The sequence below is a fragment of the Nicotiana tomentosiformis genome, chromosome 1, assembly GCF_000390325.3.
Source record: "Nicotiana tomentosiformis chromosome 1, ASM39032v3, whole genome shotgun sequence".
Taxonomy (NCBI): domain Eukaryota; kingdom Viridiplantae; phylum Streptophyta; class Magnoliopsida; order Solanales; family Solanaceae; genus Nicotiana; species Nicotiana tomentosiformis.
This window is the reverse complement of record NC_090812.1, coordinates 31,276,058-31,297,102: the sequence shown is the minus strand read 5'-3', so window position 1 is coordinate 31,297,102 and position 21,045 is coordinate 31,276,058. Positions and strand designations below refer to the sequence as shown.

The following is a 21,045-nucleotide window of genomic DNA, read 5'->3' as shown; positions in this document are numbered from 1 at the left end:
AATAGTGATCGAAGAGTTTTACAAATAATTTTTTTTCTTTTATTAAGTTAGCTATATGAGATCAATATGCATAAATTTCAGAAGCGTACACTTTATTTTATAATTCAAACATAATTTTATAAATAATATATAATTTTCAAATAAAAATCACTCGTTGAGATGGGAAACACGCGCAACGATGATGGAGAACACGTGCAACGGTGTACCCTGAAACTAGTACTAACTAATAATGGCTAGCAATAATAGTGTTTATGGCTAGCGATAGTCTATAAAAAAACAAATATTTATACTTACTTGTTTGGCGAAAGTACCATTTTTTTCCCCTTCGATGAAGGAGACGAGTGCACTTAAGAAGAATGAGACATGGGAGATTATTGATTTACCTCCCGGAAAGAAGACTGGGAATCTAAATGCGAAAGGAATAGACTATGCCCGCCTCCTCTATGATATTCCAACCTGAGTACAAGTTTTAAAAAATGAATATATTTGTTCTTTATCTTGAATACTTAATCATAAGTTATTCACCAATGCAAGACAAATTTGCAAATCTATTTTACACAGAATTAGAGAAAAAAAGAGATGAATGAGGCAAAAGAGCCAAAGTACAACTAAGCATTACATGGCTAAGCTACTTTTTAGACTAAAAAACGTAAATGTCTACTAAATAAAGCTAAAACATTCAACAAGAAGCAACAACCCACTTAAAGATCAAAGCCCCCAACGCCTAACACCTGGCATTTTCTAAATTTCACCCTAATCTCTCCGTTTTTATATTTATCTACATAAAACCCCAAAATTAAACCCTCTTATACTTGGAACTTATACAAGCAGTATAAGCCGTATACTCCAAAATCCTACGTATAATAATGCCCGGATTTTGTAATTTCATCACATAACAGAGCACCCATTTGGATTTTCATCACTAAACATTTCAAATGAATCCAGCGGCTGGCGTGGATACGAGTCCAGATCGGACGGTGGAGGTTCCGTGACGGGACCAGAATACGTATACGCATACGAAATTGGAGGTGCCGAAGCATAATACGATGCCGTATAGGTACTCGTAGGTTGCGCTGTATTGTAGCTAACGACGTATGCTGGTGGTGGGGAGTAGTACTGTGGGCCCTGCTGCAGGTAGTAATGATAATCTGGATGACGTGGAGGGCTACCATTGGTCGGAACAAAAGCTTGTGGGCCCATATCATGATGTTCGAATTCTGGACCTGCCGGAGCAACACTTGAATGTGTCCCCTCCGCGTTGTTACCGTTTTGCCCTTTCTTTTTCTTCTTTTTACCAGTACTACCACTTGCTTCAACACCTGGGCCACCACCGCTTTTTTCGCCACTAACAGAAGCATTATCACTGTCAGAACCTTTTTTCTCCGCCGCCACCGGAATTTGTTGTTTACCGGCGGAGACAATTTCTGGTTTCTTCCCCTCAGATTTAGACTCCTTTATTGCTTCGTCGCTGTTCCCTTTTTCACCGCCAGCTTCATTACCCTTAACTACCGGGCCATCATTAGAGTCGGTGCCGGTTTCTTCCTCCGGTTTAGCTGAACCAGTGCTGGGCTTCTCACTTTTGGTGGGTGCTTCACCGCTGGCAGCTTGAATTTTTCCAGAAGCTTCTTTTGGTACTATAACTTTAGCTTTTGATTTCACCTCTTTGTTGATAATAGTATCTGGTTGACTATTTGTTGCAGGTTCTTTGCTTTGTTGGTCAATTTGTTTCTCTTTGTTCTTGTTTTTAGCAGGCTTTTTCTCCTTGTGATCAGGTTGTTGTGGCAATAATTCGGCGGGTTTACCGGACTTCTGTAGCCTCCTGAGTAAAGATTCGGCTTCTACGTTACCAGTGACTGTTGCTCTCTGTTGCTTGAGATCAATATCTATGGCATATACTCCTGAAAAAGGAAGGAAAAATTAAATTTTTAAGACTGGAGAACTGGAAACTTTTAAACCTCTAGCTAAATACAGAAATTTCAAAATATTTTTTTTAAAAAAATTTAAACAAATTAATAAGAGCATGTTATGAAGCTCAAGGAGAGAAATGAAGAGGTAACTGAGAAGGGGATATATAAATACCAGGGACTTGTTGGAGAATTTTCTTGACTTTCCTTTTGCAGCCTACGCAGTGAATGGAAACTTTCAAGACCCATGTCTGTAGAAATAATATGCATGAAGATGTTAGTATAACATAATAAATGGAGATGCTTCAATTTGAGAAAAAAATTAAAAAAATGGAATGAAGTAGTTAATAAGACAAACCTTGTAGTTCATGAGCTGCTCTGGGGGATCTTCTGGTATGTCTTGTGCTGCCATTATTAAACTATATAAGCCAATAATAATAAGAAGAAGAGGAGGAGGAGGAGGAAGGAATTAGGTGAGGAGAAGAAGAGGAAAAGATTTATGCGCTCAAGAGAAAGTGTGAAGGGAGAGAGAGGCTTTTTTTTAAGAGAGAGAAATAGAGGAAAGTGAGGAGAGTGAAGTAGATTGAGGGAGGCGCGAAGCTATCTATAGGCAAGCTCGGTTCTTTACACGGACTGCATTTTATACTGCGAGTTCGGAAATTTTCTGTTTCTTAACCAACGGACAACTTAGAATTAAAATAACACTTCATTCCTTTAAATGAAACTATTTCCTTCCTAAGTCAATTACTCCTTTTTAAATTTAAAAATAATTTTAACTTAAATTTATAATTCTATCATTAACGAATTTTTTTTATAACTATACAAATACTCTGGGCTCTTTTTTGATTTATTTAGGACCATAAATTTCAAATTTTTTTATTTTTTCTTAAATTTCGTGTCCAATCAAATAAGTTCACGTAAATTGAAACGGATGAAATAGTAAATAAGTTACCAAAACTTTCTTTTCGTAATTATTAATTATTAATTTCTTGAATCATTTTGTTTTCTTTTTGACAAATATCTATAGATTGATTACCTTGCTTGCTTCATAACTTGGAAAGTAAATGGAATAATGAGACAACAAGAATCTATTTGAGAAAATGGTAAAATTATTTTTTAAGAATGTTCTTTGAAAACCGTATTTTGGGAGTAATTTTTTTGTTTTTCAAAAGTTTTCTTTTTGCTAATGTAATTTAAATTATCAAGATAACTTTAGCATTAATTTTTTCAAAATTTTGCCTGAGCAAACACCATTGCCACGTGTTTGTTTGGTGATAAAATTTTCCAGTGTTTTGGGAAAATTGAAAAAATTTAAAAAGTTATTTTTCCTTCAAAGCTTGCTAAAATTAATTTGCAAGAATTTGAATTATCCCGTTGCAGGCACAAAGGCACTATTTGAGTTGTCTGTCATAAAAAATCACCTAAACACAGCAATTCTAGCAACATTATTTTGTAAAAATCTCTTCCAAAAACTTTTTGCAAGAAGCTGTGCAAGCATAATACTTTCATCTTTGGTGCATATAAAAATACAATTTAACAGTATGGTAAAAATTTATTGCTTTTGCTTTTCGTTTTGGTCATTTAGACGAACTTTTGCTTATGTATAATTAAAAAAAATCGAAAGAAAATATATTTATTACACTCTGTACGAATGTGCAAAAAATACAAAACAAGAAAGCGGTTTGTTTCACCTGACACTTGAAAAAACTTTAGTTACATATTGGTTTAAGACTTCAATTACTTAGAAAATCGTATATACGTGCAATCACTTTAATTTTTTGAGGTTACATTTTATATGTCGTCGGTAATATTATTTTATACCATCAAACACTTATAAGATAGTAATAATAAGTCTTTAATGTAGATGTTAAACGATAATCTAATAAAATTGATAATCAACTTGTTATAATTACAGGCTAACCTACATATACAACTTGTTAATTTCCTAATTTCTGTTAACGGATCATGCCATTTAAATACCACTTTAAATTCCTTAACACAACTGCCCGGAAGAAACTGTACTAGAAACAGAAATTTAAAGAAGAAAGCGTGTGTATGTGGAAAGTATAAATATTAGGAGGAGTGAAGGAATTTTTTCTCTAACATTTTGGAAGATGTTTCCTAGAGGATTCAAAAGGTTTTGGGAAACTTAGGTTCACTATTAACGGTTATTCACCTTATCAGATACGTCTCAAGAACTTGTTCCTCTATATGCTAGTGCATTCAATTTTTTTTTTAGTTTCTCACGGGTGTTTGGTACCTGTATTGGGGCTCGACTAAATTCGAATTCCCGTTGCAAAGTATCACATTAGGGGTAAAACGTTTCCTAACAAAGGCAACTTCATACCTGGGGCTCGAACCCGAGACCCTCTGGTTAAAGATAAAGGAGTACTTACCACTCCATCACAACCTTTATAGGTTCATTCAAAATTATTATTCCCTTCTTCCTATGATCAAAATATTGTGATTTGATTTCATACTATTATTAAAACGACCAAATAACTGAAAACAAAAAGGAGGTCAATTTCAGAAGATAGGTGAAGTGAGGCAAAACGAGTGATTCATTCGGATCAACTAATTTTTCAACTCGGAAACTGAGAAGCAATGGAATGTCGCTGTAATCTTAAACAACATAAACTTTAATTTTTTTTTTTTTTTTTAACAAACAGTGCATTTTATTCATCTCCAAAAGAGTACATTATGCTTAGGAATAGGGAGTAGCAATATCTTCTCCCTAGTCCATCTTGAAAGATAGACACACCTGTCTTTTAACATTTTGAGATAAGGTAAATGCATTTGAGCCGGAAAGACAATAACATTATGAAGTTTACATAAATACTCTATCCTATACAAAAATTACCTCTGCTAACTACCTTACTGAATGGTAAAGTGTGTTTAAAGTATACTGAATCAGTAAGTTTACTTTTTCCGTCAAGAACCAACACAATTTGATCAAAATCTAAACCAAATGGTAAGCAGGTGTAATATTTCTACAAATATATATATTTTTTCGAAACACTCTTGTTGATTGTCGTCATTGTGAGTGTAATTGTATCCATACTTTGAACTAATTAAGGGACGCAATGCTAAGAGGATTGTCTATCCTATTTTGTAAAATTTAGCTATCATGATGCACGAGTGGCGAAATTCTTGTCCAATTAATGTCTTTTAGTTTATTTTTTGATTTTTCCCCACTAACATTTGAGTAAATACTTACTTGATATTTATACTAATAAAATAATTTAACTATAATTAAAGTGAGAATACACATTTGACGATTTATAATAAAAACACTACATCTTATATTCGTCAGTTTATTGTAATTCTGAATGTGACTAAGTTTTTACTCTCCCTCTACTACAATTTCACATCATTGAATACCAGAAAGATCATTTCACCCTTAGCAACTAAAACATGTTGTCGGCCTTTGTTGAGTACTGCTTCAGCTTTAATTAAGAACCTTAAACATAGTGTTTGATTACGTGTCAACAGCCAATTTGAATTGGACAAGACCAGCGTTAATATCTTTATTTGTTAATCAAGCAATTCTAGTTCTAAAAACTAACCATCATAATTAAGGGCAATGTATATTGATAAATTTCAATAAGCAGACACATAATTTTTGTTCATACAATAAGATCTTAAGGAAGTTGTAACATGTTGCAAACACATGGTCAAAATATTTAATTTATGCTATACACTTTGTTACAGTATTTATTCTATACACTTTGTTACAGTATTTATTCTACGTAAATTCAAGTAAGTTTTACTATTTTAAGAGGTTCTGGTTCAAGAAATATCCGTTTGTATGCCTAAAACTGCTGCTTTTTTCTCCCCCTACTTTTTAAATCTTTCCATGCATGTTGTTACTTCTTTTTAATCCTTTATCTTTTTGTACTTACTCTCATCTTTTCTCAAATTTCTTTTCAATTCTTTTTTACCTTTCTTTTTTGGTGTTTAAATTAGTATGCTATTTGCAATCTTTATCGAAGAAGAACAAACTTTAAACGAGTATTTGACAGTGCACATGCACGAGGAGGGGACAATGTACGATTTTACAATAATAAGTCCTTCAGTAGCAAGTTGGAGACATATATACTATGGAAAATAAATTAATTGACACTCTTTTCTGGCTTAGAATTTAAATCGCTGAAAAAGACAAATATTTCTGAAATAAAAGCCCATCAAACTATTGGATCCATCCTTAAATTTCATAGCTACTTCTCTTTTCTATCTGTGTGTATTATTGTTGTGATAGTTGTGGACATAAATTTAATTAAATTTGCGCTTTTATTGCATATTGAATGGTTCAGCTATTCGAATTTACTTCCCAACTTCAGAAAAGACAAAAGATCCTTAATAGGTTTTCTTCTTAAAATGTTAAGATTTTTTTTATATGGTCTCCGGTATATGCTTTAGGATGCGACTAGTTCAGATTCAACCTATTTTAGGGTTGAGGGGGCTCGAACCCAAAATTTCTACTTCCTTCGTCTCATATTAATAATTGTGGTTACTAAAAATAGTTGTCTCAAATTATTTATCATTTTAGAAGTTCAAGACAAAATTGATTATTTGTTTCTTTTTTTACCCTTAGTAATAATTGTTCTTGAAGATGGAGATAACACATAAATAGAATAAATATTCAATGAAAAGAGATTATATCTTAAGACACAAATAAGGGTGGAATAGTCCAATCCCTTTCCTAATTAATATTTTTTAAGGAGCATGTAAAAAAGAAATACGACACATAATATGGGACGGAGGGAGTAATTAAGGATAGAGTAGTAATGACCATTTTACCACAACCTTTAATCTAAATCTATTGATATATTTTTTAATAATGTATTAACGTAAACTACTAGATGGCCCTTTAATTCATCCTGCAAAAATATTTTTATTTCGAATTGCGCATACTCATTATATTAAAAATAAAGAGATGGGGGTTTAATAATAATATCTCAAATTTCGTGATATTAGGTGATTGTAGAATCAGCCATTTCATTTTATTTTGTTCCTCAATGTAGTTTTTGAAATATTATAATTTATTTTGAGATAATTCTTTGACCTTACTTGTGAAATTACACTGAGTTTGTTGTGGTTGTTATTTCGATATACTTCCTTACATTCCTTACATTATGAAGTATATGATTTTTCTGTTTTTTTCATAGAAGAATGATGGTACGACCACATATACACACAAAAATTCCAAATCAGCAATGTGTTGTGTATAATTAAAAAAAGTTAAATAGTGTTAGGCTCCCCGATCCCAAATACTGTAAGTCATTTTAACAAAATGAGTTTATTTTTAGATATTTAAATTTTTAAAATGAGAAATTATTTAATACTTTTTTTCAAATTTCTCTTACTGCTCTATTGAATCAATTAGGTAAGATGTTTAGGCAAAAATAAAAGGCTTAGCCTTGAAATTGAAATAAACGGCAGATTATTTAGTCCCGTGTGCAGAGCTACCAGAGACAATAAGAACAGTGCAAATAAATAAGAAAGTAAAATGTTATTGAGCTTTTGATGGAGTATAGTATATGTTTGTGAGAAAATTCGTGTCCTTACAATGATGCTAGAGCTCACTATTTATTGTTACACCTAGGGAACAATGTCATATGATCAAGCCCATCTTAAATGATAATTATGAGAGTCATTGAAGGATGTGTAACGGTGGGCAGTGAATGCCATATTCTCTGTAACGGATCATGCACTTAATACTATAGAATATTCTTCATTGAATGCTACCGGATAGCAGGCATTTATTTTGCCTTTATGAATATTATTCTCTCCGATGACAAGCAAGATCATTGCCTTAGGATTTGACTGTCTTCTGTCTTCGGCTCCATGTGTCGCTTTCTCATACGATCAAAAAATATGAACATATTTTACCCCATACAGATAGTCCCCCTGCTTTCCGATGACATAACTTTGTGTCACCGAAAAGTTGGTGGAGATACCTTTCTTGGCGGAAAATTCTTTGACCCCCTCCGAAAAGTTTCTGATAGTTGATTAGACGCAAGTCTCTCCGTATTTAATACCCCGAACGCGCGTCATCCCACGATTCAGCATCACTTTTGTCGGTTATCGAGGTAATTATGGCCACGATTTTAGCCGCCTATCCCTTTACTTATACGCATAAAACTTTTTCATTTACGCTTCATAATTCTTCAAATCTTCTCGATTTCTCTTTATTCATCTCGTACTTTGTCTTCAACCTTTCTTTAACCTTCTTCTTGAGAGAAAACTTTCCTTATTTTCTGATAAAAAATGGCCTCTTCTTCTGGAAACCCTAGTTCCTCAAAGAACAAAGGTAAAGCTGATGATGCTACTCCTCCTACAGTGAACTATATCATCCCAAAGAGTCTTGTCACAACTAAAGACTTTGAAGATAAGTATCCTTCCGCTCACCCTCGTACGTGGTCTGTTAGCGTATACACTTCTTCCATCTGTACTTCTAGTATTCCTACTGTGAAGTAAGACTGCTATTGCCAAGATTTAGATATTATCGCTCCTGATCTGGCAGAGCGGATAACCTTACCCAAGAAGGGTTTTACGTATTTTTATACGTACTCATTTACTTTGAGGCCATTTTCTTTGAGTGGAGAGCTTGACTCCATCATCGTGGATTTCTGCATTCGCTACCAGGTATGCTTGGCATAAGTAAGTCCTTCTGTGTGGAGTAAAATCGCATGTCTTTGGCGCTTGTGCCAGGAGACGGGAGAGGAGCTAACCCTAGCTCGATTAATAAATCTTTATTCCCCCAAGATTTTTCGCGGGAGAATGATAAATTTCAGCAAGCGTGGCCATCATGCTCTGCTATCCATCATGGATGGAATGGTTTGTTGCAGTTGCCACCTGCGACATCATTCCGACCACGACTTCATCTTTTCCGGAATTATGGAATCGCACTCGTAAGTTCACCATCTGTCTTTTCTTTCATTTAAGATCGTCTCGTATCGTTACTAACCTTTCTTGTTTGCTAATTTTAGCAAATCATTGGGTACCACTTAGGGTTGAAGGTTTGGACCAGTGGGTCCAAAGAAAGTTTGGACGTTACTACGCCCGAGACCCGCATTTGGAATGAACTAGCCCTTAAATACGGGTGAAAGACAAAATATCATGGTAAATTAAACTCATCTTGACTTTACTTTTCGTATAAGGAAGTTGATTAGTTCGGTTTTAAAGGGATCATTCTCATCGTTGTTACCGGGTCCGTTACCGTTCCCCCCGTCCCTGTCAAAGCCGACTTCGCCCCTCGAGGTGTTGTTATCGACCCTTTACTTTGTTTGATTTGCGAGAGCACCGGGAGATTCTGCACCTTATCCATTCTCATTGTTGGAGGCACCCGATAACGCTTGTTTTAATTCCTTCATGACCTGATTCTACCGTGTAAGATGGACTATAAAAGCCTCTACTTGCTCCTTCAAGATCCTTGCTGTTTCAATGATGTGCTCGCCTTCAGCATCATCAAGAATCGCCTCCCGAACATGTTGCGGATATCGGCTATTGTGGACCGGCCTAGCCTGTTTCCCCTCATTTCGGGTATCGCTGATTAAATCTTCGTGTTGAGGTTGATTTTCTTGGGCCTCAATGTTGTGTGTGTTGTTGACACCATTATCTGCCACTTTTAATGATTTTTTTGCTAAGAACAAGAAATCAAACAAGTTAGTAATAGATGCAGGGATCAATTCAATTACACGATTGTCTATGTCCTACGGTGGGCACTAAATTGTTTACCCGTAAAATGGTACAGTTTAATTTATACGTGGTTTGTAGACAAGTGAATTAATTTGATTCATGAGTAATAGATGAATTAGGCAAAAATATAAGACTTAGCCTAGAAATTGAAATAAACGATAGATATCTTAGTCCCGGGTGCAGAGCTACCAGAGGCAGTAAGAACAGTGCAAATAAATAAGAAAGTAAAATGTTATTGAGCTTTTGATGGAGTATAGTATATGCTTGTAAGAAAATTTATGTCCTTACAATGACGGTAGACCTCACTATTTATAGCTACACCAAAGGAACAAGGTCATAGGATCAAGCCCCTTTTAAATGATAATTATGAGGTATATTGAAGAATGTGTAACGGTGGGCAATGAATTCCATATTCTCCATAATAGATCATGCACTTAATATTATAGAATATTTTTCATTGAATGCTACCGGATGGAAGACATTTATTTTGCCTTTATGAACATTATTCTCTCCGATGACAAGCGAGATCATTGCTTTCGGGTTTGACTGTCCTCTGTCTTTGGCTCCACGTGTCATTTTCTCATACGATCATAAAATATGAACATACTTTACCCCATACAACCGGATAACGCCTACTTTAATTCCATCATGACCTGATCTTGCCATGTGAGATGGCCTATAATAGCCTCTTGTTGCTCATTCAAGATCCTTACTGTTTCGATGACGTGCTCGTCTTCAGCATCATCAGGATTTGCCTCCCGAACATGTCGCGGATATCGGCCGTTGTGGACTGGCATTGCCTCGTTACGGGTATCGCTGATGGAATTTTTGTGCTGAGGCTGATTTCCTTGGGCCTCAATGTTGTGTGTGTTGTTGACACTATTGTCTGCCATTTGTAATGATATTTTGCTAAGAACAAGAAATCAAACAAGTTAGTAATAGACGCAGGGATCAGTTCAATTACACGCCTGTCTATGCCCCATAGTGGGCACCAAACTGTTTACCCGTAAAATGGTACTGTTGAATTTATTAGTGGTTTATAGACAAGTGAATTAATTTGATCCAAGAATAGTAGATGAATTAGGCAAAAATATAAGACTTAGCCTTGAAATTAAAATAAACGGCAGATATCTTGGTCCCGGGTGCAGAGCTACCGGATGCCGTAAGAACAGTGCAAATAAATAAGAAAGTAAAATATTATTGAGCTTTTGATGGAGTATAGTATATGCTTGCTAGAAAATTCGTGTATTACAATGATGGTAGAGCTAACTATTTATAGCAACACCTAGGGAACAAGGTCCTAGGATCAACCCCCTCTTAAATAATAATTATGAGGGCCATTGAAGAATCAAGAATGTGTAACGGTGGGCAGTGAATGCCATATTCTCAGTAACGAATCATGTACTTAATGCTGTAGAATATTCTTCATTGAATGCTAGTGGATGACAGGAATATATTTTGCCTTTGTGTGCTAGTTAACCCACGATCTTCTGCAACAATCCTATTGTCCATGTCAAATTGGGAAACCTTTCTCTTATAGGTTTAGGAGTATTTGGGATCTATATATAGGGGTAGTAGTTGGGGATTCTATAGATTGTATTGTGTGTTTTTTCTCATTCATAGTGGAAAACTCTCTCTGCTTCTGCCCCAAGGATTAGGCTTAGCCGAACCTCGTTAAATCCTTATGTTGATTTTTCTTCTCTATTTGCTTTGTGTGTGATTGTGTACTAGTTAACCCAGGATCTTTCGCAACAATTGATATTAGAGCAAGGTTCGATTTTCTACATATAATCTAGGGTAAGATGTCTTTTTCATCTTCAACAAAGTACGGAGTAGAGAACTTTGACTGGGGTTCTAGTTTCAGTCTGTGAAAGTTTATGATGAAATCTTCCTTGGTGTTACAAGGGTTAGAGAAGGCAATAACAGAAATAGATCGTGGTGCCAGTGACCGCATAGAACTAGAAATTGAATCTCCACTAGCTCATCCCAATAGTTCTAAAGTAAAAGAAGTGGAGGAGGTGCATAATATTGATCAAGATGACAATGTTGATACACATGCGCAACAACAACAATATAGCATTGACCGCAAAGGTTTGCAAACGTAGTTGATGGGAATCTTCTTGTATATACAAATCCTGTGGGATTTGCTTTGGCAGTTGCATAGACTGTTGATGTATTTGAGTGTTATAGCTATCCAGAAGCTATTTAGAGTACAGAACCAAATCAACGGATTAGTGCTATGACTGAAGAGATTGAGTCTCTTAACAAGTTTAGGCGCTGCCTAGACTTGGTCGATGTGTGCGACAATGGGTAGAGCCCTTGTAAGGGCTGAGGTCAAGGTAAAGAGACGTTGTTCCTATTGATGAAGAGAATTCAAGCCAAGGGAAAAATTTGTTACTTTGTGGCTTGAATTATTTCCTTGTATTTTTAGAAAACCCATAATCTCTATAGGTTTAGGAAAACTCATTGTCCTAATAGATTTGGGAAAGGAAAACCTATTGTTCTTGTCAAATTGGAAAACATTTCTCTTATAGGTTTAGAACTATTTGGGATCTATATATATGGATTGTAATTGGGGATTTTATAGATTGTATTGTGCTTTTCTTCTCATTCATAGTGGAAAACACTCTATGCTTCTGCCCCTAGGATTAGGCTTAGCCGAACCTCATTAAATCCTTGTGTTGATTTTTCTTCTCTATTTATTTTGTGTGTGATTGTATGCTAGTTAACTCTCGATTTTTCACAACAATAATAAATGATAGTTAATATAAATACTCTTATGATTAAAGCTATTTAATACTTTTTTTAAGGAGGTGTGCAAAAATCTTGCACATGATTCTTATGATCAATTTCTGGATCCATTGATTTGCATCTTTAGGTTCTCGTTTACGACTATTTCCCCATATGCTGGTTGGTCCAAATTCAGGCTTTAATGTCTCACTTTGCAAGTTCTTGCAGTAAATCGTTGGCAAATGTAAATTCAACATCGACTCATCTACCCAAAAGATATATATTTTTAGCAGTTCCCTAAAAATAATAGTCGACTATATATATATGTGTGTGTGTCTCGACTCTTTCTCTATGATCTTCATCTCAAATGCTTAATGACATATTCAATGACATATTTTCTATGTTTAATGACATATTCAATGGCATATTTTCTTCACTTTTCATGCCTATATAAAGGTCTTGTAATAGATAGAAAAATACACACAATTGAAGAAGAAATAAGAATCTCTTCTTTCTTTCTCTATATATCCCTTAACTTGTTTTTCCTTGTTCCATATTGTTACTTTGAGTTATATTTTATAACACGTTATCAGCACGAGACTCTACCGTCTCAAGAAGCTCTTTGAGAAGACTAAGGTATAATTTTTCTCTTCTTTTAATTATGACTGATATTATGAAAAGAAAGTTCGTTGCCCTTGAAATTTCGGGCAAGAACTATATGACATGGGTGTTGGATGCTGAAATTCATTTAGATGCAATGGGTCTTGAAGACGCCATTAAAGATAGAAATAAAACATCTACCCAAGACTGTGCTAAGGCCTTAATTTTCTTGTGCCATCACCTTGATGAAGGGTTGAAAATAAAATATCTCACAGTCAAAGATCCACTTGTATTGTGTAATGGCTTAAAGGAAAGATATGAAAACTTAAAGTTGGCTATACTTCCACAAGCACGATATGATTCGGCTCATCTGAGGCTCCAAGGCTTTAAGTCTATTTATGAATATAATTCTGCGATGTTCAAAATTACTTCTAAATTGAAACTCTGTGGAGATAGTATCACTGACTATGATATGCTTGAAAAAAAAAACGTTCACAACGTTTCATGCCTCAAATATGGTCCTGCAACAGCAGTACCGAGAGAAAGGTTTTAAAAAGTACTTTGAGTTGATTTATCTCCTCCTTGTGGCCGAACGAAACAATGACTTGCCCATGAAAAATTACGATAATCGACCCATTGGGTCTACACCATTGCCCGACATGAATGAGGTGTATTCCCATTATACTATTCGGGGTCGTGGTCGTGGCCATGACCGTGGCCAAGTAATATTCTTCTTTTCTTATGTGTTAATATTATATTATTCCATTTAACATAGAAAATTAGTACCAAACAACCATTGAATTTTTTTTATGTCAATATGACTTAATTATTTAAAGTACTAATAGTATCAATGCCGCACTTTGTTCAAGCAATTGGTTTGTCATCCAATTAATCTGAGTTCTAATAAAGCGTCATTAACCTTTTCTTCAAGAAGGATGTCAATTAAGAGGTTACATGTATAACTTTGACCATTTTTTATTTAGCATATTTTAGGAAATCTTTTTGTTACTTAACTATTGTATACGTAATATATTATTTATGGTAACTCGTTAATATTACTACAATATTTTGTTATTTTGTTTATTATATACCTTATGAACGTTGGTCTTGTTTTTAATGTTTATATAGTTTATTGTCTACTTTTATGTTTAGTTACCTTTATTTGCACACTCATTGTTTCATGTGTATTAATATGACTTAAGTTTTTCGTATTTTAAAATCATATGACAACCTAAAAATAATTGCATTATTTATAGTTATGGAATTGTTTGTATCATAATTAGAGTTTGCTCGAAATTGTATTAAAAGTCACTATTGAATCATTGGTTTAACTTTATTTTTTTTTTCTTTTTCTCTGAAAATACTAATATTTATTCATATACTTCTTTTTGTATGTCAAATTATGGGAAACAAATATGGATATCTCTCAAAGCAAACTTGGATCAAAGTTCAATTGTAAAAATATTTGCTTAATTGATTCATGTACGACACATACAATATTCAAAGAGAAGAAATATTTCTCTCATTTAAGTATGTGTAAGGCAGATGTTACTACAATTTTAGGTAGTAGTAATCTAATTGAAGGCTCTGGAGGATCTAATATAACTCTGCCTAAGGGAACAATACTTATCATACAGAATGCAATATTCTCCTCCAAGTCCAAGAGGAACTTATTGAGTTTTAAAGTTATCCGTCGAAATGGATTTCATATTGAGACAATAGATGAGAATAATCTCGAATATCTCATCTTACCAAGAATGTCTCTGGCTAGAAAAAGGTTATTGAGAAGTTTCCATCTTTATCTTGTGGCATGTATTAGACAAGAATTAGTGCAATTGAGGCACATTCTATCGTAAACCAAAAGGTTACTGATTCCAATACTTTTGTACTTTGGCATGATCGATTGGGACATCCTGGATCAATTATGATGAGACGAATTATAGAAAACTCAAATGGGCATCCATTAAAGAATTTAAAGATTCTTTTAAATAATGAATTTTCTTGCACTTCTTGTTATCAAGGCAAGTTAATTAACAAAGGTTAGGATTGAGTCCCTTGCGTTCTTGGAACGTATATAAGGGGATATTTGTATACCTATTCACCCACCTAGTGAGTCATTTAGATATTTTATGGTCTTAATAGATGCATCTTCTAGATGGTCTCATGTATGCCTATTGTCATCTTGCAACCTGTCATTTGCAAAATTAACGGCACAAGTAATCTCATTACGGGCACAATTTCTCGATAATCCAATTAAGTCTATTATACTTGATAATTCCACTGAGTTTTCATCCCCAAGCATTTAATAATTATTACTTATCAATTAGGATAGAAGTGGAATATTTTGTAGCTCATGTTCACACTCAAAATGGCCTTGCAGAATCTTTGATTAAATGTCTGCAATTGATAGCAAGACCATTACTCATGAAAATCAAGTTACCCACTTCAGTTTAGGGTCATGCCATTTTGCATGCAGCAATGCTAATTCGTCTCAAACTGACAAATTATCATAAATATTTTCTGTTGTAATTAGTTTTGGGTCATGAACCTAATATACCCCATCTAAGAATTTTTGGATGCGCTGTATATGTGCCTGTAGCACCGCCATATCACCAAGACAGGTCCCCAAAGAAGGTTAGGAATATATGTTGGGTTTGAATCACCCTCCATTATTCTCTACCTTGAAACATTAAAGGGGGATTTGTTCACTGCTCGATTTGCAGATTGTCGATTCGATGAGGCATTTTCTCCAAAATTAGGGAGAGAAATTAGTGAAACCAAACGTGAAATTTTGTGGAAAAATATAGCATTGTCTCATCTTGATCCACATTCCTCTATTTGTGAAAAGGATGTGCAAAAGATTATCCATTTGTAGAAAATAGTAAATCAAATGCCATATGCTTTTACGGATTTGAAAAGGATAACGAAATTACATATCCCTGCAGAGAATGTTCCAATCCGTATTGATGTCCCTGTTGGACAATCTTCTAATGTCATAGCTAATGAGTCAAATGCATGCCTAAAACGTGGCTGACCATTGGGTTCTAAGGATCGAAATCCTAGAAAAAGGAAAATAAATAATAAAGATGACACTACGAAAAAGTTTCATAAAGAAACCCATGATTTAACCAATCTTGAGATTCATGAGGATATCAATGAGCATGAGACTCAATAAAATAAAGAACTATCAATAAATCCAATCGATATTGAGACAAATTTGAATCGATTGAATATAATGGTGGATTATTTCTTTGCATACAATGTTGCATCTAGTATTATGCCAAATAATGAGGATCTTGAACCTCAATATGTAGGAGAATGTCAAGAAAGACGTGATTTGCCAAAATGGCAAGAAGCAATCAAATCTGAGTTGGATTCACTTGTAAAATGTGAAGTTTTTGGGTATGTAGTCCAAACACCTAATGGTGTTAAACTTGTTGGCTATAAATGGGTCTTTGTACGTAAAATAAATGAGAAAATGAGGTACAAAGATATAAGGCACGCCTTGTTGCACAAGAATTTTCACAAAGGCCAGGTATCGATTATGAAGAGACGTGTTCTCCTGTTATGGATGATATATCGTTCCGTTATCTCATTAGTTTTGCTGTCCATGAAAAGTTTGACATGCATTTAATGGATGTGGTTACAACCTACTTTTATGGCTCACTTGATAATGAGATATACATGAAAATTTCTAAGGGATTTAAAATGCCTGACGCACATAATTCAAAGTCCAGGGAAATATTTTCAATCAAATTGCAAAGATCTTTGTATGGTCTAAAGCAATCAGGAAGAATGTGGTATAACCGCCTTAATGAATATTTATTAAAGTAAGGTTATATAAATGATGTCATTTGTCCTTGTGTTTTTATAAAAAAATAACATCAGAGTTTGATGTACTTGATGTATATGTTGAAGACACAAACCTTCTTGGAACTCCTACAGAACTCCAAAAGGCAATTGATTATTTAAAGAAGGAATTCGAGATGAAAGATCTCGGAAAGACAAAATTATGTCTTGGTTTGCAAATTGAACATTTGGCAAACGGGACTTTTGTTCATCAATCTACCTACATAGAAAAGGTCTTAAAACAGTTTTATATGGATGGAGCACATCCATTAAGTACTCCGATGATTGTTCGATCACTTGATGTGAATAAGGACCCGTTCCGACCTCAAGAAAAGAATGAAGAGCTTCTTTGTGATGATCTAAAATATCATCTCTAAATTTAATAATTAATTCTGTATTCTAAGACCTCAAAAGGCACTATTTATCATTACTGAACTTGCGTGCGCAGTCCGTAAAATTTTTCGGAAAGTTTTTATGTAAAAAATGGATTAAAAGGTGAATTAGAGCTTTAAAACTCAACTGAGTTGACTTTGGTCAATATTTTGAGCATACGGACTCGGATCAGTATTTTGACAGTTTTGGTAGGTCCGTATCATAATTTGGGACTTGGGCGTATGCCCGGAATTAAATTTCGAGGTCCCTAACCCGAGATATGAAATTTTGATAAAAAATTAAAGATTTTAAAAGCTTAAGTCAAATAGTGACCGGATGTCGAATTATGTGCAAACGACTCCGGAATAGAATTTTGATAATTCCAACAGTTCTGTTTGGTGATTTTGGACTTAGGAGCGTGATCGAAATTTTATTTGGAAGTCCGTAGTGAAATTAGGCTTGAAATGGCTAAAATAGGAATTTAAGTTTGGAAGTTTGACCGGGGAGTTGACTTTTTGATATCAGGGTCGGAATCTAGTTCTGAAAATTTTCAAAGCTCTGTTATGTCATTTATGACTTGTGTGCAAAATTTGAGGTCAATCGGACTTGATTTGATAGGTTTCGACATCGAATGTAGAAGTTGGAAATTCTAAGTTTCATTAAGCTTGAATCGGAGCATGATTCGTGATTTTAGCGTCAATTTATGTTATTTGAGGTTTCAAATATGTTCTTATGATGTTTTAATCGGTGGCATATTTGGTTGAGGTCTCGAAGGTCTCAGGTGAGTTTCGGATAGTTAACGGATCAAAAATGGGACTTAAACAGCTGCTGCAAATGTTCTTCTGCCCAGAAATCGAGCCCAGTGATCGAAGGCCCACGCTCGAGGGCCATGATCGAAGGCAATCTCGAAGTCCAGTGATCAAAGGCCCAAGCTTGATGCCAGGATCGAGGCTATGATCGAAAGACCAGGCTCGATGCCATTACCGAGGTCCAAGCTCGAGCCTGTGATCGAAGCCACGATCGAGGCCTAGGCTCGAGGGCCATGATGGAAGTCACGATCGAGGTCCAGTTCCGAAGGCTTCCTAGACAGATTTATAAAAGAGGGCATTCGTCCCATTCGCCATTTTTAACAAACTGGAGCTTGAGCAAAGGCGATTTTTGATAGATTTTCAAAGAAAAATACTAGGGTAAGTGATTCTAACTCGGATTTGGTCCATATACATGAATATATCATTGTTTTCACCATTTAAATAGTGTATTGAGATGAAAATTTGGGAAAATTTTAGAAATCTCATAAAAATAAATTTTTGAGATTTCGGTATCGATTCAGAGTCGGATTTGAGTGAAACTGGTATGGTTGGACTCGTAATTGAATGGGTTGTCAGATTTCATAAGTTTCGCCGGATTTCGAGAGGTGGGCCCCACTGGTAATTTTTATCTAATTTTGGATTTTATTGAAAAATATAGTATTTTCTTATGAAATTGATTCCTATAATTTTTGTTGACTGTATCGAATTAATTATGACTAGATACGAGTCGATCGGAGTCGGAAAATCGAGAAAAAGGCATACTACTTGGTTAAATTAGAGTAAGTCGAGGTAAGTAACTTGTCTAACCTTGTGTGGGAGAAATTTTCCCTAGGATTGGTATTAATTGTAATGTGATGAAAGTCGTGTACACGAGGTGACGAGTGTGTACACAGACTAAATGTGAAGAATTATATTTTTAAATTGTGTAGATCACTGTTGCATATTAATTAAATTATTAAATCTTGTTATATTCCCCATCATTGATTTGATTTATATACTTTAAATTTGCTTGACCTTTTCCTGCTAATTATTTTACCTGTTTAGTTGAAACTTGATTTCTTTTATTCTGTGCATTATTTGAAGTTGATTTTCTTTAAATTAAATATTACTAATATGAAGTATTTGACATTTTTAAATTTGGTATTGAAGCAACGTATTAAAGATTTTGAAATATTATTTTGCTGAGTTATTTATTCTTGAATATTTTTGTAAGATTTTTCGTACTCATTGTGATGGAGCCGTGAGCTCTTTATTGTGGAAAAATATTGTTATTGAAATATTTTGGCAAGCTAAATTATTTGAGCACTTGAGGTGCAAATTGTGATATATTGTGATATTGATACGCATGCGGTGATATAAGGTCTGGGTATTGAAACGCATGCGGTGAGATAAGAGTGGCTTGATACGCGTGGCTAGTAGGAGGAACTACTAGAAGTCATGTGGTGTGATAAGTAGGGGTGTTCATAAAAACTCAAATAACCGAACCAAATCGAAAACCGAACCAAACCGACCAAAAAAATCAATATATTTTAGGTTTGGTTTGGTTTTGGTATTGAATTTTAAAAACCGATCAAATTTGGTTTGGTTTTCGTTTTAATAAAAAAATAACCGAAAAAACCGAACCAAACCGACTATAGAAGTAGCTATTTAAATTTATTATTATACCTATATATATGTATATTTTTATATAATGTTTCTAAAAGTTTATGGTACATATTAGTCGTTTGTATTTTTAGTCTAGTCCTTTGCTATTATAATAATCTAATTCTTTGCCTTTACATTCTAGTTTGATTGGTAATTTTCTTTTGCTATGTAAAAGAATTTTTTTCATGTTAAAAATAATTAATTTTTAAATGAGTACTTAAAGTATTCATCACTATTTGATTCAATTACCATCAATATATCTTGGTAAATGGTAGATTTCTCAAAGAGAAATTGGTTTGATAAAGTTACGTTGAAAATGTAGTCGCTAGAATATGTGTTTGCTAGTGTATGTTTCATATTTTAAAAAAAATAATAAATAACTGAAAAAACCGAAGACCCGACAAAAACCGAATCGATAAAAAATCGACTTAATTGGTTTGGTTTTGTTCTAATATTTTAAAAACCGACTTACTTGGTTTGGTTTATTTTTAGGAAAAAACCGATCCAAACCGAACCATGAACACCCCTAGTGATAAGGATGGCTAAAACGCGGGATGCTATTTCGAAAAAAATATTTTCTCTAAAATAAATTGTGAAGGCTCCCGCGATGAGATAAGGAAATGAGATATTGTGAATTTATTTATGATTTGGGACTACGAGGCGGTACCTCGGGAGTGCCCTTGTTGATATTGATTTATGGCTGCTATTGCCTTTGATTATTTGTTGTGATTTTCTTAAAATGTTGAAAGGAATTCTGTTTTGATTCCACGAGATATTATTGCCATTATTTTGTGTAATTAAATGGTGACATGCTACTTGATTCATTCCATTGTTATTTTATTTTATTATATTATTAAATATTTTACCATGCAATTATTATTATCTAGTAGGGCCTGACCTAACCTCGTCACTACTCTACCGAGGTTAGGCTTGGCACTTACTGGGTACCGCTGTGATGTACTCATACTACGTTTCTGCACATCTTTTTGTGCAGATTCAGGTACAACTTATCAGACCAGGCATCAGTAAACTAGTTGTACGAGGAGACTTTGAGGTATATCTGCCAGCGTTCGCAGACTCCGGAGTCCCCTTCTATCTTACTATATTGTCTTCCTTATTTGTTTTAGACTATGATGTATGGAGACATAGAAACTAAATTCTTAGAAGCTTGTGACTTATTTCTACTAGGTTTTGGGAGTTGTAATTATGTAAAGTTTCATATTTGTATTTTTATTCCGCATTGATAGGCTTACCTAATCTTAGAGATTAGGTACCATCACAACGTCCTACGGAGAGAATTTGGGGTCGTGACATTCTTGGTCCTAAAGTACCACATCTTAGTGCAATTGGTGCACTAATGTATCTTGCTAACACTACAAGGCTTGACATAACTTTTTCAGTTAATATCTTAGCAAGATATAGCTCTATGCATACAA

At 34.4% G+C, this 21,045-nt stretch overlaps 1 protein-coding gene across 1 annotated transcript; it reads right to left on the bottom strand.

Moving 5' to 3' along the window:
* Nucleotides 1-528: 528 nt before the first annotated feature.
* LOC104104832 (heavy metal-associated isoprenylated plant protein 35-like) lies at nt 529-2,516 on the bottom strand. Its single transcript, XM_009613019.4, has 3 exons — nt 2,263-2,516; nt 2,080-2,155; nt 529-1,898 (listed from the first exon to the last, which is right to left on the bottom strand). Exons 1-3 carry the CDS (start codon nt 2,314-2,316, stop codon nt 889-891), a joined length of 1,140 nt encoding a protein of 379 aa, XP_009611314.1. The 5' UTR covers nt 2,317-2,516; the 3' UTR covers nt 529-888.
* Between the last annotated feature and the right edge of the window lie 18,529 nt (nt 2,517-21,045).